The sequence below is a fragment of the Struthio camelus genome, chromosome 2 (assembly GCF_040807025.1).
Source record: "Struthio camelus isolate bStrCam1 chromosome 2, bStrCam1.hap1, whole genome shotgun sequence".
Classification (NCBI taxonomy): domain Eukaryota; kingdom Metazoa; phylum Chordata; class Aves; order Struthioniformes; family Struthionidae; genus Struthio; species Struthio camelus.
Window position 1 is genome coordinate 20,581,129 of NC_090943.1, and position 16,720 is coordinate 20,597,848.

The 16,720-nt window shown below is 42.6% G+C and overlaps 1 protein-coding gene across 14 annotated transcripts in view; it reads right to left on the reverse strand.

Moving 5' to 3' along the window:
- Window positions 1-16,720, reverse strand: part of KIAA1217 (KIAA1217 ortholog) — a 248,783-nt gene that overhangs the window by 20,067 nt on the left and 211,996 nt on the right. For all 14 annotated transcript variants that reach the window (XM_068934551.1, XM_009673633.2, XM_009673631.2 and 11 more), the window contains 3 exons: window positions 8,615-8,790; window positions 1,764-1,894; window positions 1,367-1,514 (listed from right to left, as the gene is read on the reverse strand). In XM_068934551.1, coding sequence (XP_068790652.1) covers window positions 1,367-1,514; window positions 1,764-1,894; window positions 8,615-8,790 — 455 coding nt within the window. The remainder of the gene's footprint in view (window positions 1-1,366; window positions 1,515-1,763; window positions 1,895-8,614; window positions 8,791-16,720) is intronic.

Below are 16,720 nucleotides of genomic sequence, written 5' to 3' on the forward strand. Positions count from 1 at the left end.
CAATTCAACCATTTCTGGCAACTAGCTGTGAAATGGCTGAGCTTCAACACCTAGCTATCCATCAAATGTCATCAGTTTCTCCGTTACTCAGTCATACTTTATGAGGTTTAATATGTAATCTGGCTTCAAAAATACCGTTAGTAAAACTTTGACATGCATAGCTCACTGTTTATTCCCAAATGGGATGAGGCAGGAAATAACTGCAGTCATTTTTAAGCAAAGGAAACTAATGTGGAAGTATGTAGATGGGCAGCTCTTAGAAGATCTGTTACATAAAGCATTTTATCCCTTTGCCAATACTGGCAAAACCATTTTACAATGCTCCAGGACACATGGGAAGAATGACAACCCTAGATTCCTTAAAACAATGGCAGCAACAGTATCCTTGTGACTTTATTTTCCTTACAATTTAAGTAAAATTGAGAACAATCACCACCACTGACGGTTTGGCCTGATTCACTCACAGTTTTCAGTAGGAATTAAATCCAGTGCCTATTGCCTCATAGAAATCAGCATTTGTTTGCTGCTTATATATTCTGACAAACACAACTAAACACTGGCACTTAAGGGACACAAATTTTATCTAATACTTCAGCTTTAGATAAAGTATCTTAACTGCAAAGTACAGAATAAAGAATTCATGGGAACTCACAAGCGTTTTGAAAAATATCTCCTATTTCTTGCAAAAGGTTCTGGGATATCTGTATCCATTCAGAATACTTTCTGTGTTACTTCTTTTATTTTTGGGGATGTATGTTTCAGTGTCAGATAATATCTCTATTACATTAGATTATTGTAAATGTCTGCAGTTAATTGGCTCAGATATGACATTGATGCTACTCTGTGAGCTTTTGCGTCCAGGCATTATGCGTCCATCTAAACCTGAGAAAAAACACTTCTTTACTGTGAGGGTGACAGAGCGTTGGAACAGGTTGCCCAGAGAGGTTGTGGGGTCTCCTTCGCTGGAGATATTCAAAACCCGCCTGGATGTGATCCTGGGAAATATGCTCTAGAGGACCCTGCTTGAGCAGGGCGGTTGGACTAGATGATCTCCAGAGGTCCCTTCCAACCTCAACCATTCTGTGATTCTGTATCTCCCAAATTTGGAAGTGTTCAGAGGGAGCTAGATTCAGTCATAGCATCTAGACAACTGAGGCTGTTGATCATAGCAGAACCACTGCACTGAGCACAGGAAAGGTTAATCTGGTTTCCCTTCAGGAGGCTCTGGGAAGAATTTATATAATACTGCAAACAAGTCTGTATTTCTCAAAACCACATGACCCTGGGGACAGTGAGAGAACCCAAACCCAAAAGCTCTTCCAGGCCTGCTTGAGGAAACTCCTTAGTTTCAAAGAAACAAATTCACCTCCGGAGCATGGTAAGGATGTCTGTCATGCTGCGCACACGCTTCAGCAAGCTGTCTAGCTTGTGTGGTTCTTCCTTGAGGAACCTCACGGCTTCCACCTCAATGCGGAGGATTGCACGCATTTTATTCTGCAGTGTCGGGAACTCTCCTGCAAAGACAATGACTGTGAAGCTCAAGCGGAAATTATAAAAGCCCCAGGAAGAAACAAACTAGCAATGGGGCGAATGTTAAATAGTTGAGTGCTTGCCTCTCTCCAGGAGTCAAGCAACAAGCCCCTTAATCCTAATTTTAAATATTTTTGGAAGTGAAAATTAATGTCCTCAGGTCAAAGGCAAAACTCTTCTCAACCATAATGGTTAAAACAGAAGAACCGCAAGGACAAAGGAAAAGTACATACCTTTGAGGGTGGCAACAGCTTCTCCTACTTGACGCAAAAGAAAGGCTCCATCTTCAACATCTTTCAGTGTAACTGTCTTGTTGGTGGCTGTGGAGTCCCTCTTCAGGTCTTCAACAAATCCCTCCAGCTCACTGGTAAAACAGAAAGGTGGAAATGAAACTTCAGCAGGACTTTAACATTATAATCAAGTATATGGAAACTAAATAAAAGCAGAAATCTCACTTGTGGCTTCTTTAAAACTGATACCACAGGGTGAAAAGAACGGATAGGGTTAGCCAAGGGGATGTGAGGATGCCAGACACTCATGCTCACAGCAGAGGACCACTTGCAGCTGCCCAAAGGCATTGATTTCTCTGACATGCAGCAGATGTGCAGACCATATTGGCCTCAGCTGTGCTGCAAGGGTCAGGTCAGGTAGTGAAGCACATCCAACAGCCAGCCCCTGGGGATGCAAAGCCAAGAAGGGGACATCCACGTTGCACTGCCACATTTAGCTTTGCACCTTATATTTTCTCACTGTCAGTGATATATAAAGGAATGCACAGCAGCAGAGTGACAGATCAAAAACTGGCACTAACAACCCCTTGATGCAAGCCTGTTGATCTAGCTGGCCCTGCAAGCAGAATGCAGGGTCCTGTTTCCATGAACAGCTCCAGTGAAACAGCAAGTGATAGTATTGCGTGCAGTTCTTGGACAGCTTCTGGACTCAAGAATGAAGTGTTCCCGGTGTTTTCTCCAGCCTGCGCTGCTCTTGCTTCCTCAGGCTCCATCTAGTGCTTTTTCATCACCTTTTCTTTGTTTTTCCCTTGCTTCATATACATTTTCCCAATCCTCCAGGCACATGCACTTGATCTTTGAGGGGGGGGGAGGTCCACATGCTTCCATTTAGGGGTGAAATCACATTGCTTTAGCTAAAGCTTCCACATACGAGCTTAAAAAAATCTCTCAAAAACACCTGAAGTACATTATGCCCAACTAGAGAAAAAAAGAACCACCACTCTGAATACCTCAAAAGAACCATCCCTTGAATATTTGTTCTAAAAGAAATCTGCCTCTATTAAGATATTCAATTTACTAACAAATAGCTGAATTGCACATTAGAAAACAATGCAAAACATTTACTGAACTGACACATCAACTACTTATTTTAAACTAATTTTGGGCCTTGTTTCTTGCATCCACTCAGGTAGCAGTTTCGCGACTGCTGTAAGAGAACCAAGGTATGGGCTGACTGCAGAAAAGGGGTAGGGGAAAACTGCCTTTCAAACCAGCTGCAGATCTTGCATTTCCATATGTTTCCCTTGTGCCAGCAGTGCCACAAGGCACAAGGGAAATGGCAAAAAAAGATTTATTTTCAGTCATGTGACTATCTGGATCCATCTCGATGGATAGGCAACATGATGCAATATGCATCATATTTATATCATATATTTATATCATATATATGCATATAGCAACAGGCAATAAACATGAAAAAAAATCTATTGCAGCACCAGTATGCATTCAGGTCAATTTAAAGTGAAAACATAGTTGCATAGAACAAATATAACAATATAAAAGTATTTCTGGTACACGTGCAAACAGAAATCGTATCAGAACCTGCACATCCAATTCATGCAGCAAAGAGTTCATTCAGTCCAAAGACTAAGAACTTAGAATTCTAACATAATTTTGAATTGAGAATCACAAATTGAATTGAGAATCATTTGTGCTTCTGAAACGACCACAAACAGAAGTGGAGATAAATGATTATGCTCCTATTTTAGGACCACTCCTCTCAAAGACACTACCTTGAGAAAGTCTGTGAAAAATCACAATTCCCACTAGCCCAAGAGTACTTGTAAGAAACTATCTAAGGGACCACACGATGGCAGCAACAGAACGTTACTTGGGATATTTTTCCAGTCAAAAAGGCTGCAATAATGCAGGCATCTGCTGTCCCTGCATCTGCCTTTGCAATAAAGGAGGACATAGGCAGACATAATCTAGGAAGCAGCTGGAAAAGGAGGGTGCACCCCTTCTTTTGTAGATCACCACTGGAAAAGCAGATTCTCAGATATCCGCATCCCCCAGAAAACACAAAGGTTAAGGCAGAACCTTGAATTGGCTCAAGGGTGGAAAGAAGAGACAGGAACAAACAATGTGAGAATGTTTTGGTAGGTTTATGACATTGTCATAAATACAGGGATAAAATAGAGACTTCCAGCTAGCAGACAATGTTGTCTTTCTTTCCTTTTTGTTCTGTCAGCAGACTTGGAAGGGGGTAACTATAAAACCTTTGATTCCATACAGTGATGCTATCAAACTAGACAGCTGATTCTGAAATTACTCAGGGGATACCATAATATACTGCCTCCTGCTGCTAACCACAAGAGAAGAGAAACTTCAGTCCTCAGGACCCAAAGATTTACACAGATCCAGCCGTCTCCAGTGTTTCTTTTCTGCAACTGGGGAAATAACACAGCTTTAAAGATTGGAATCAGCAAACTCAATTAAAAAAGACGCTCACTTTCATGCAGTTTTAGAAAGATAATACACGATAAATGGATTTTTTGCACCTATGTTTACCACAGAGGAGCTGAGGCGAACTCTTATGCTGAGATTTTTCTTTAGGCAAAAAGCACCAGAGGCTCCATCTCAGATTGCACTATCAGTAAAATAGGTTACAAAATAAACTGACAAAATTAATAGCAACAAATCACCTGCGCCAGAGGGTATTGACCCGGGAGTTCAAAAGCAACTCAAGGATGAAACAGTTGAACTATTAACATCTAACTTCTTGATTAAAATTGTTTTGGCACCAGAGCAGCAGAAAGTCTCATAAATGATACAAATGATTTCTTTTTTAAAGGGGTAGAGCTCTCCAGGGAACTGTAAACTGGTGAGTAATTGGTGTAACAGGTAGATACCTAATAACAAACGGCATTAGTGGACATAGGGATAAATGTGCTGTATTGCGGAGGAAGTAATGCCATTTGTGTAAGGAGAAGGCAGGTCTCACAAATATACAAGGTCTTTTGAAGGAGTCAACAAAAGCGTGGGGACAAGATATAGTCCAAAGGGCTTTCAACAAGGTATCTGAGTAAAAGCTTTTAAAGAAAGAAAAGTTGCCATGGGACAAGAGGCAAAATTCTCTCATGGATAAAATACTAGATGTAAAGGGAAGCTTTAAAATGGACCGCTTACTCAATGAAGGGAGTTTGCTGGTCAGGGGGATCTGTGCTAGGACTGGTGCTATTCAACATATTATAAATGATGCAGAGGAGAGGATGAATAGAGTAGTAAAAAAATCTCCAAAGGATATTAAATTATTCAAGGGAATGAAAATGAAAGCAGAATGCAGAGCGCTGCACATGGACTATCTGATACCAATTGAACAGGAAAAAACCCAAAGATTAAATTCACTGCTAATAAATGCAAATTAATGCTTATGAGAAAAAAACAACAACAATAAAAAAAGAAACCAAAAAAAATCCCCAAATCAACAACAAACTACTCCAAAACCTAAGTTTTCATACACAGTAATGAACTTTCAACATATTATCAGCGCTTGTGAGTGAGATCTTGGCTTTGTAACGGAAAGCTCATGCGGAACATGAGGACAGAGAGACCATCACCTCACCATGCATGAACTCATGGCATGCTCACAGCTAGAATAGCATGTGCAGGGCTCTCTTCTCTGCCCATTCCTGTCTCACAGGTATACACTACAGTTAGAAAGGGCACACAGAAAGACAACAGGATGATGAAATGTATGGGGTGGCTTCAACAAGAAGAACAGCTAAATAGACCAGAACTTTTCAGGCTGGAAAAGATATGATCAGGAGAAGGTGTAGGGGAGAGTCTACACAACATCATGAGCATAGATAGGGTAAATATTCTGCCTTGCATAGTGTAAGAGCTTGGGGATCAGTTGTCAGATGAAAGATTTAAAAACAAATAAAAAGAGGCTCTTTGCACCTGGAAAAGAATTACTCTACAGAATTCCTTGCCTCTGGATGCTACACACAACAAAGTTTACATAAATTAAGAAAAAAAACCCATAAGTTCATGCAAGGTAAACAACCCTCCCAGGGCTTTCATAAATGAGGACACCATCTCTGATTTGGAAAATCCCCGAGCCGCTGGCTGCTGAAAGCAAGGAGACACACTCTGTGCATGTTGCCATCTTCTTGTATTCTTTCCCAAGCATCTGCTACCAGACAGTCCCCAAGACTGTTAAAGGGGCTTTTGTTTTTACTGAGCTTGGTAATTTTTACAAAAGATATCTGAAATTTCTCTTAATAAAAATAAAAATTTTAAATTACTATGGACTATAACAGGCATCTATCAGGCAGATTGAGATGGTTATAATTTATATACTCTGCTTGCTTATAAAAACCCCTCTATTCAAGTGCTTGCAAAAATCTACAGTATATAGTACTCACACCTGGAAAATGCTCCTCACCATATAAATACCTTCTTAGTCAATATATCATATTGTCATAATTTGCTCCTGGTCGGGAACATTTTAAGGCTAGTATCTGCAACCCAGATACTGTCATACATGACACCTCTAATGGTGGCTAGATAGAAAAAAGATAGAAAAAGACTAGATAGAAAAAAGCTACCCAGTTAATTTTGAGTGCGCTTCTCACTTGTTACGAGCATTCATGAATAGTATGTTAAGAGCATTCCTTGGATTTCATTTGCTATCTCTGAACTGTAATCCCACTACAACTTTGACACATATGGACCCACTTTTACAGGCACCATCATGAAGAGGTCTACAGAAAACTTGCTGTGAAATTTGACATCTCTGGCATTTACAGCATGAAACTGCCAAGGTTTTTAATTTCCCAGATATAATCTTCAGAATAGCAGAAAGGAGGATTTACTTTTCCTTACGCTGAGATTTAAAGAAACCAAAAGAATTTTCCTTTTATTTCTTTAGAAGAAAGACTCTCTTTCAGAGTAGCAAACACACTTTCATAAGTGTTGCAAAAACCCTCAAGGACCCTGTCTTACATGAAGCCAATGCACTCATTTAGTCACATGGTTTAGGGAAGGTCAAGAGGGCAACAGCTGAAAGACTAACAAGTAGTAATTTTCTTGCCCTGTTACTTTGCATTTCTTTTTACATCTCGATGTGCAATTTTGTGACGAGCACTCTTCATTATAAACAGCCATCAGCTGTTGAACTTAAAGCATTGTTATGCTTTTTCTTTTGGGGTCTGATCTTGCAAACATGCAAATGCACGGCAAAAATCTCATTGGAGACAACTGAGAAAAAAAATCAGCTCTGTGATTTTGTGTTTGTTTCTAGCATGTCTCTAAAAGGGTTGAACTAACATCTATAACCTGTGAATGTTCCAAGTAAAACACTTCCCTGTAATGTTAGAAAATGAATGTTACTTTGCCATCCAACATTTCTTAGCTGCACTGTAAATTGGCATAGTATAATATGAGGATGAGGATGCTGCCCTTTGATAACTGAGCTGAGGCTGCACAGAAGCAGCAGAAAGTCTGAATATGGAACAAATTCCAAATGTTGATAAAAGAGAACCACACTGCAATCAAAGTTGTATCCTAAACGAACAGCTGTAACAACTAGCACCATTGCACTTGACCTCATTTAGTATCCCTTTTATGAGGCAGTACTATAAACAAATATCACACACAGAGTTCTTTCCCTAGAGAACAAACAAGCTAGGAACTAATATGATACACGTGAATAAAGTGAGAAACAGGAGAGTAATCACTTAAGACCATAACACGGTGTAATTTAAGGCCATAAAACCAGCTGAGAGGGTTATATACACCAGCATGGACTATTACTGCACGTTCAACTCTTCTTCACAGAAGACATTCACTCCCTCAGTAACGTTCTACTTTATCTTTATAGATGTAGTATTTTTACTGCAAATCTTACTCATCTGGCAACACATTTATCAACATGAAAGATTTACTTTCCTTAGCTGTCAATAACTGCTCCTTTGGCTCTTCAATCATCATTTCCAATGAAAAGCTGATTATAGAGCTTCTCTGTGTTATGGAGCACTTCTTCAGATATGAATTAAATTCAGTAGTGAAAAATAATTAACTACACAGCATCTTACAAATATGAATGTTAGAAATAGTTAAATTGTTTATTGATTTCAGTTTCATCTTGTTTCCTGTTGACTTAGAGCATGGATTACAACAAATAACTGGATCCCACCAGTAATGGTAGGCCAAAGTATTGGGCAAGAAGATTCTTACAAAGAGCCTTTACATAATAAAAAAGTGAAAGCACTTTTTAACGGCAGTTTAGTGTGTAGAAATCCCAATGAGTAAGCCTCAGCTGGATGCTGGCATTGCTGACTGCAATTAAACTTCCATCCTGTATGTATGAGTTCCACTGATCCTCCCATGCAATAGCCAAAGCACTTACTATTGAAATCTGATTTTATTTTTTTGTACTTAAAGTCAAACTCATTACCTTCCTTTGCTTCCACTTGTTCCTGAGGAAATTCCTCCCTCCTTCCCTGGGCATTCCCCATTAAAACGTAATACTTAAAGCTGAAGGGGAGGGGGAGGCTGTCAGCAGATGGAGGTGGTCATGTTCCTTGCAGGCATATGGGGACTTCTGAAGAGGCTGAACCCCTTCCCACTGGTGGGACCTGCTTGCTGGCCTGGGCTAAGAGGGACTCCCAGTCAGGGACCATGGATCTGGACAACACAGACATAGTTTTACTGCCAATACGAGTGCAAGGAAACATGGATAAAACAGCATAAGCAGGTGCAGTTCCACTGCAGGCAGTGGTGACAGCTAGCACTTTATGGAAGAAGCCAGGCTTAAGCAACAAATTCTGAAAAGTTTCTCCACCCACCATAGCTTCTTTACAATCTTTTCTTCCTCGTTGAGGTATTTCTGCCTTTCTTGTTCCACCAGGTTGCGCTGTCGCTGCACAGGATCTTCAAGTCTCTTCACTGTTTCAATCATTTTGCCATTGATTTCCAGCTCTGCTTTCTTCACCATTGCCCTCAGCATCTCCTGGTTCTGCAGCTGTTGCACAAAAGAAATCAACTTCAATTTTTCCTGCTTGACTGACATCCCTGGCAGCTGAATACACTGCAGAGCTCAGAAATAGGTTGGAATAAACACAGCCTTGCGGCTAAACAGACTTTCTCCTCTTCTTTCCCACTTTAACTTTACCTCTAAACATTATTTCTTGAAGAAACATTGGGAGTGAAAAAAGCCCAAATTTGATTAACTTCTAATGTGTATGTCTAACTTCCAGCAGTGAGCTGACAGACAAAAGACGGCTTCAGTACACCACCTTCAGTGCATAACTTCCTCAGGGATTGCAACTCCTCTGCTCTGCTCAATCCAGCATGTATCAAGTATTAATCATGCCTCACAAGAATGCCAGAAGCTCGACTTCCACTTTGTGCATATCTCATCTTCCTATGTATTGCACTGTCTATACACGCCTGGTGGAGAATCACACACATTAATGTCAAAGCTGGATTGCAGTGCTGTTCTTGGAAGGGAATATTTCAATCTCCCAAATAGCAGAGGAAGGACTGTGCCACCCTGTGTAATTTGGTGACGTGCAGCTAGTCTGCAATATATAAATCCCCCTTCCCCACTAAAAAAACCCCACCTTTTAAATGTGGTAATTTTCTGAAAAGTAACCATGTAAAATTCACACCTCCTTCTCAAGAGATCTGGTTTTTGTACATACTTAGCCTCATCTTAGGTGTCTAAAGTATTCAATTTGCTGAATAAAACACAGCTAAGAAAGCAAACTAGACTGTACCCTTTCGTGGGTAGCCCAAGTGCTGCTATGCTCCACACTTACACAGGCTGTTTAAGTCTCTTATGCAAACCACAAGATTCAAAGTGAGAAATAGGGCTCCATTTAATCACAACTTTAGGATATAGCCAAGTCGAACACAAGTCTGTTAGCCTAGCAGCAATCTCATACTGTAAGACTTCCAAGAACACCTGTATCACCACCAAACTTGCAGCTGTCTTCTAAACACCCAGGCCTAACAGTCAAACCTCATTTCACATATGAAGCAAAACCACTGTCTAATAGGAGTAATCACAAAAACTGGGCAACATATAGGACACAGTATAAGGCAACAAGACTTCTTGCAAAGTTGATTTAGGAGAACTCAGGAGGAATCAGACAAAACAGCCTTTGCCAGGTCATTCTTCCCAGTCTGGGAATTAGAGGAGCAAACTCCAGCTTCTCCTCCTGGCTCTTCAGTCACTGTGCCTGCCCCTGCCCTCTCCCCCGACACAATGTGATGAGAGGGAGGGCAATACTTCAGTGAAGTGTTCAGGGGTCTGCACCGTGACAAGCAGGAGGCGTTAGCTCAAAACTCAGCTGAAGATAAGTGTAAGCAGTTAGGAAAAAAAAAGAAGCTAGAAAACATTTAAAACAACACAGATTTATCAACCTTGTCAGCTGCTTAATACCAGATTGGATTCTTTTGCAGATAGTGCATTTGTGCATTTTTCCCACTATAGGATTAATATTTGAATTTCATAAATTAAAACTCCTTACAGTGGGACCAGCACACCTATTTGAGACACACACATCTCTTTCACTGGGCCATATTTTAAAGACAGAAAACACAAATGAATGACTGAGTGAATGAGCATGGAACACTTCATCACAGTTTAGTCACAGCTTTTTAAAAAATGGGGAAATTTGACACAGGGAAGTGACTGGGAGAATGTGAAGCAGCTTGTCTGAGGTCCCTGAGGAGGCCAGTCATGGAGTTAGAATTAAGCCTCAGGTATCCAGGATTTCAGTCCTCTCTGTTACTTGGCTGGCAACAGCAGCTCCCAGTAACACCAAAAGTATGGGGGGTAGGGGAGGGAGAGATCAAGAAATAAAAACATAGTCTTTCAATATTTCAAAAAGACGGTATGCTGAGGAGTCCCAAACACCTATGTTTGCAGTGAGATCTTCACATCTGGGAAATGACTCATCCGCAGAGATGCTTCTGTCATCCCTATGAAAATTCACCCAACACCTGGCCAATTTTGGGAAACTTGGGTTTGTCCATGCTTGGGGAACGGGAGCAGAAGATGGGAAAGGAAAGACATGGACGGATGCAGAGAGAGCAGAGGAGGAGCCAAGCAAGAGCAACAATCGTGGGTCCGAGCAGGGCAGAGTTCCCAGCCAAAGGACACCTTAAGGCAGGGTGGGCAGGAGCAGAGGGGAAGAGATGTGGGTGAGGAAGATGAGGCAGTTTCTGGTCACAGTCACACATTTCCTTCAACAGCCTGGAACTGAACTCGATTCTTACCTTTCTTCTGCCATCAGGTATCAGGTTTGAAACTCCCTAGCTAAAGGCATAGCCAGGTGCCTGTTACTCCACCACCTCAAGTGGAAGATGGTTTGGGGATCTGCCAGGGCTATTCTGGTTCCGCAGAGCAGAAGTTTTTGTATTTCAGGTTTGCTTGGAAACAAGCCAAATACACAATCTTGGGCCTTCACACTTAAGAAGAAACTTTGTTAAAACAGTGTTCAAGTTCCAAAGTCAAGCGCCCAAGGGTTAGGAAATGCAACGCAGGCTTTCCTGTTGCTGCCAAATGACAACTCCTTGCTAGTTAGTGTTAACCTGGTTTATAACTGCAAGCACCAATCAGACAGAAAGAAAGTGAATATGCTTTTTTAGAGCGCAAGCAGCCTCTCCTACATGTAACACCTCTGGCTCTCATTCTTTTCCTCCTTTTGCAATCACTGCTCCATCTCTCCCTCACAAGTATCCCAGCATCACCCTGGCACTCCGAGAATAACCTGATAACCTGTTTAGTTCATTTTAAACCAATTATTATTTATGAGACAGGTGATTGGAAAAGCAGCTGTCAGTTCACAGCCCTGCTTCTGATCAACAGAAGAGCACAATGAATCCAGCAGCAGCACGTCCCATGCAGCTGGGAGCAGCTCCCGGGCCTCCCACCTCCCCACACACTGCAGCGCTCATCCACGGGCGGCCACTGCTGCCTGCAGCTCCACATTTCTGTGCAGTACACTTAGATAAGTCCTAGAGTTTGTTGCCACACACATATTACATGTAGTCTCACCGGTACTGTAATGCAGTGCAAAATGTATTTGGATTTCTAACTCAAAGTTACTCTTGTGAGATTATTCAAATGAGTATCATATACCATTTATGACAGTACTATTATCACATTTTCTATCCTTTCTGCAACACCCATTTCCCTGCAAATAATACATTTACTGAAGGAAAAGCGTGCATGCATACACATTCCTAATGCTGAATCTTAATCTTATCTACAAATCTACTTTCCTTTAAAATGTGTTCAATTAAAGAAAGGCAGGAATAGACAAAAAGTTTCAATGTACAAACAAGTTAATCATGTATGCCATGAACATGTATTGGATGGCTTTTTTTCACACCTGCCCCTAAGGTTTGGGAAAGCAGAGTGAACTACGCCACTAAATTCATTTTGCACTCCAGTCTTACAACAACGAATGCACACAGAACCCAGGCTGTGTTATGAGAAAAGCTCGATGCCATCAAGAAACTAGTGGTTCTTGAGTAACTCTGAAAATCCGAGCTCTTAGGGAAGATACTAATGTAGTAGCAATGAGTATCTCTCACTTCTAACAAAAGCCATGATGCAAATGTCATTATTTCAAGACTTTCTGGTTAAAAATCAACCACAGGCTGAAACAGTCTAACCTTCTGGTTGTATCTGGTTACATATGCATTTAACTGATGTGTGAATCAATTCACCTGGATCAATAGTTACAGAATCACAGAATCACACAGAATCACAGAATGGTTGAGGTTGGAAGGGACCTCTGGAGATCATCTTGTCCAATCCCCTGCTCAAGCAGGGTCCTCTAGAGCATATTGCCCAGGATCGCGTCCAGACGGGTTTTGAATATCTCCAGGGAAGGAGATTGTTGCTGGCTATGTCTTAAAAAGAGGATTTTGTCAGCACAGACAAAGCCTACATGAATGAACGGCTATTTTCCATCTTGTGTTTCTCTGATTCTGTTAAGGAAATGAACAAGAACTTAAAGCGATATCATCCATTCAGAATTGAACCATGGACAGTATTAAATGTATTTTTATATCTTGTTTCTATTTCTTAGTTATCCTGCCAACTTTTTGCCTGTGCAATCATATTTTTCAGTTCTTTGGGAGTGTTTCTTTCAGTCGTTCACTGTACAAAAAAATTAGGCAAATAGGAACAAACTGCCTAACTACTCAACAGAAACAGTGAAATTGAAAACTGCAAAGTGCTGTCAAACATACTATGCACACAATCTGGAAAAATATAACAAATATTTTTCTCTTGTACTTAGAATCATTTAAAAAAAATGGAGCACAAAATTTTTCCATCATCCAAAGTGTGATATTTTAACAGAATGTCCTCCTTTAGTTTAGAACACTACCTGTTCCACTCACTGCATTGCAAACTGTGAGCTCTTTTTCAAAATAAATCCATCCATTCAGGAAAGTCACTCTAATGATTGTAATTTATATATAATATAAGGCAATCTGCTTTAAACTACAGGTTCTTCATCGCTATCACAAGTTTCCCACTTCCTATTGGCTTGATGCACTGCATCTGGTTTCACCTCTGGAAGAAGAGAAGGGAGGCCAACGAGATTTAACGAGCATGCTCTGGATATGCCCTTTTTTCCTTTTCATGACTTCCTTGGCAGTACTGATTTGCGCAGATGGTGCAAGTTTCTTCACCCCTGTGTGACATAACGCCTATTAAGATAGAAAGTGGGTCTACCACCCTGGGCAGGGCCATGGAGACAGGCTGCAGCTGGGGCAACACCAGCTCTGGGACGAGTGTGCCCTGCGAGGGTGACATGTTTGCTGGATCCAGCCCCGTGCTGCTGCTCCCTCCTGCCTTGCAAGGCCTCAAGCACCCTCTGATGTCTCCTTATCACCTCGAACTGAGCACAGGACCTGTCACCACATCTTCTGCCTCAGCCACAGCTTCTTTGCCCTGATATTTATTCCACCCGTCAGCTCCTTTGCCCTGTTGCTGGTTCATAACTCACTTTCCTCTAATCAAGGAAGCAAAGGCAAAACATGATCTGGATTCTCACCATATTATGTGCTCTGAAATTCACCAGCAAGTCAAAGGAGATTGATATATCCAGTACTGTTCCTGAATTCAAAACCTCCCCTGTAGTAATAGCAGTAGCTGCAGCCCTACAATAACATTTGATGTCACTTTCGAGGCCAGGAGGACTGGCAGAATATTGAAATTTCCCCTGCTATCCACGTTTCCTCACAAGAAATTTCTTTATCTCTTCTTACATCTTCTGAGACAATGCACAATGCTCTTCAGTTTCCAATTACATGAAGGGCTGAAGAACTATACAGCTGCATAGAGTTATTTTCACAGTGCGCAAGATGCGCAGTATATATTGGATGGAACTCCTGGCAAAACTCCAGCAGAAGAAGGAAGTACACAGAATGTGGAAAAGGGGACAGGCCACTTGGGAGGAATACAGGGACGTTGTCAGAGTCTGCAGGGATGCCACAAGGAAGGCTAAGGCCCAGTTGGAATTAAATCTGGCAAGGGATGTCAAGGACAACAAGAAGGGCTTCTTCAAATACATCAAGAGCAAAAGGAAGACTAGGGAAAACGTGGGCCCGCTGCTGAATGGGGTGGGTGCCCTGGTGACAAAGGATACAGAGAAGGCAGAGTTGCTGAATGCCGCCTTTGCTTCAGTCCTTACTGCTAAGGCCAGTCCTCAGGAGTTCCAGACCCTGAGGACAAGAGAGGAAGTCTGGAGAAAGGAAGACTCTCCCTTGGTCGAGGACGATCGGGTTAGAGATCATTTGTGCAAACCTGACATCCACAAATCCATGGGCCTCGATGGGATGCACCCATGAGCGCTGAGGGAGCTGGCGGATGTTATTGCTAGGCCACTCTGCATCATCTTTGAAAGGTCCTGGAGAGCAGGAGAGGTGCCTGAGGGCTGGCAGTAAGCCAACGTCACTCCAGCCTTCCAAAAGGGCAAGAAGGAGGAGCCAGGAAACTCCAGGCCTGTCAGCCTCACCTCCATCCCTGGAAAGGTGATGGAACAGCTCCTCCTGGAGGTCCTCACTAAGCATGTGGAGGACAAGAAGGTGATCAGGAGTCGTCAGCACGGATTCACCGAAGGGAAATCATGGTTGACCAGCCTGATAGCCTTCTCTGATGGGATGACTGGCTGGGTAGGTGAGGGCAGAGCAGTGGATGTTGTCTCCCTGGACTTCAGCAAGGCTTTGGACACTGTCTCCCATCACATCCTCCTAGGTAAGCTCAGGAAGTGTGGATTGGATGAGTGGACAGTGAGGTGGATTGAGAACTGGCTGGATGGCAGAGCTCAGAGGGTTGTGGTCAGTGGTGCAAAGTCTAGTTGGAGGCCTGTAGCTAGCGATGTCCCCCAGGGGTCAGTACTGGGTCCAGTCTTGCTCAGCGGATTCATCGATGACCTGGAGGAAGGCACAGAGTGTACCCTCAGCAAGTGTGCTGATGAGACAAAACTGGGAGGAGTGGCTGACACACCAGAAGGCTGTGCTGCCATTCAGAGGGACCTGGACAGGCTGGGGAGCTGGGCGGAGAGGAACCTCCTGAAGTTCAACAAAGGCAAGTGCCGGGTCCTGCACTTAGGGAGGAATAACCCCATGCAGCAGTACAGGTTGGGGGCTGACCTGCTGGAAAGCAGCTCTGCGGAGAAGGACCTGGGAGTCCTGGTGAGCAACAAGTTGACCGTGAGCCAGCAGTGTGCCCTTGTGGCCAAGAAGGACAATGGGATCCTGGGGTGCATTAGGCAGAGCACTGCCAGCAGATTCAGGGAGGTGATCCTGCCCCTCTACTCTGCCCTGGTGAGGCCTCCCCTGGAGTACTGTGTCCAGTTCTGGTCTCCCCAGTACAAGAGAGACATGGAGCTCCTGGAGTGAGTCCAGCGGAGGGCTACAAAGACGATGAGGGGACTAGAGCCTCTCTCCTATGAGAGAAAGAAAGGCTGTTCAGCCTGGAGAAGAGAAGACTGAGAGGCGATCTGATCAATGTGTACAAGTATCTGAAGGGGGGGTGTCAAGAGGATGGGGCCAGACTCTTCTCCGTGGCACCAGCCCCACGACAGGACAAGAGGCAACGGGCAAAACTGAACCACAGGAAGTTCCATCTGAACATGAGGAAAAACTTCTTTCCAGTGAGGGTGACAGAGCACTGGACCAGGCTGCCCAGAGAGGTTGTGGAGTCTCCTTCGCTGGAGGTATTCAAAACCTGCCTGGATGCAATCCTGGCCAATATGCTCTAGAGGACCCTGCTTGAGCAGGGGTGTTGGCCAAGATGATCTCCAGAGGTCCCTTCCAACCTCAACCATTCTGTGATTCTGTGATTCTGTGATATTTACATATATAGCACGAATGTATGTCCCAATGGAACATTTTGGTCAGCAGTTAATCGTTCTTGTTGTTTCTTTTGGGTTTGGAGGTGCTGGTGTTTTAGGAAGGCACAGGTAAGATGTAAGTATGGCAACCACAAACCTCTGCAATAACAACTGAAACCAACCTTTTGCCTTGCTGCTTGAGTTGACTATTTTTCTGAATTCTCTAAATATGTGATTTGCAAACTCTGGCTTAATGCATAGTAACTGAACCTCAGCTACATTCGGGTTTCCTGACATCAAAAAGTTGTTTATTCAAGAACATAACAACTGTATGGAGCAGGGACATGGCTCTTCAAAAATGTTTATATAGCACATAGCATAACAGGGTCCAAACTGTAACCACAGACTTGATATTACTGTAATATAAATATTGCTTTAATGTCTTGAGTAATCAAATAAAGCTAGAAATTAAGTTATATCTCCAGATCTAAGCAGCAGTAGCTAAAGTGGGTTACTTCTCACACCTCTAGGACTATGCAAGTGCCCTTATCCTAGAGCAGCATACACTTTTATGTCTGTGATAAT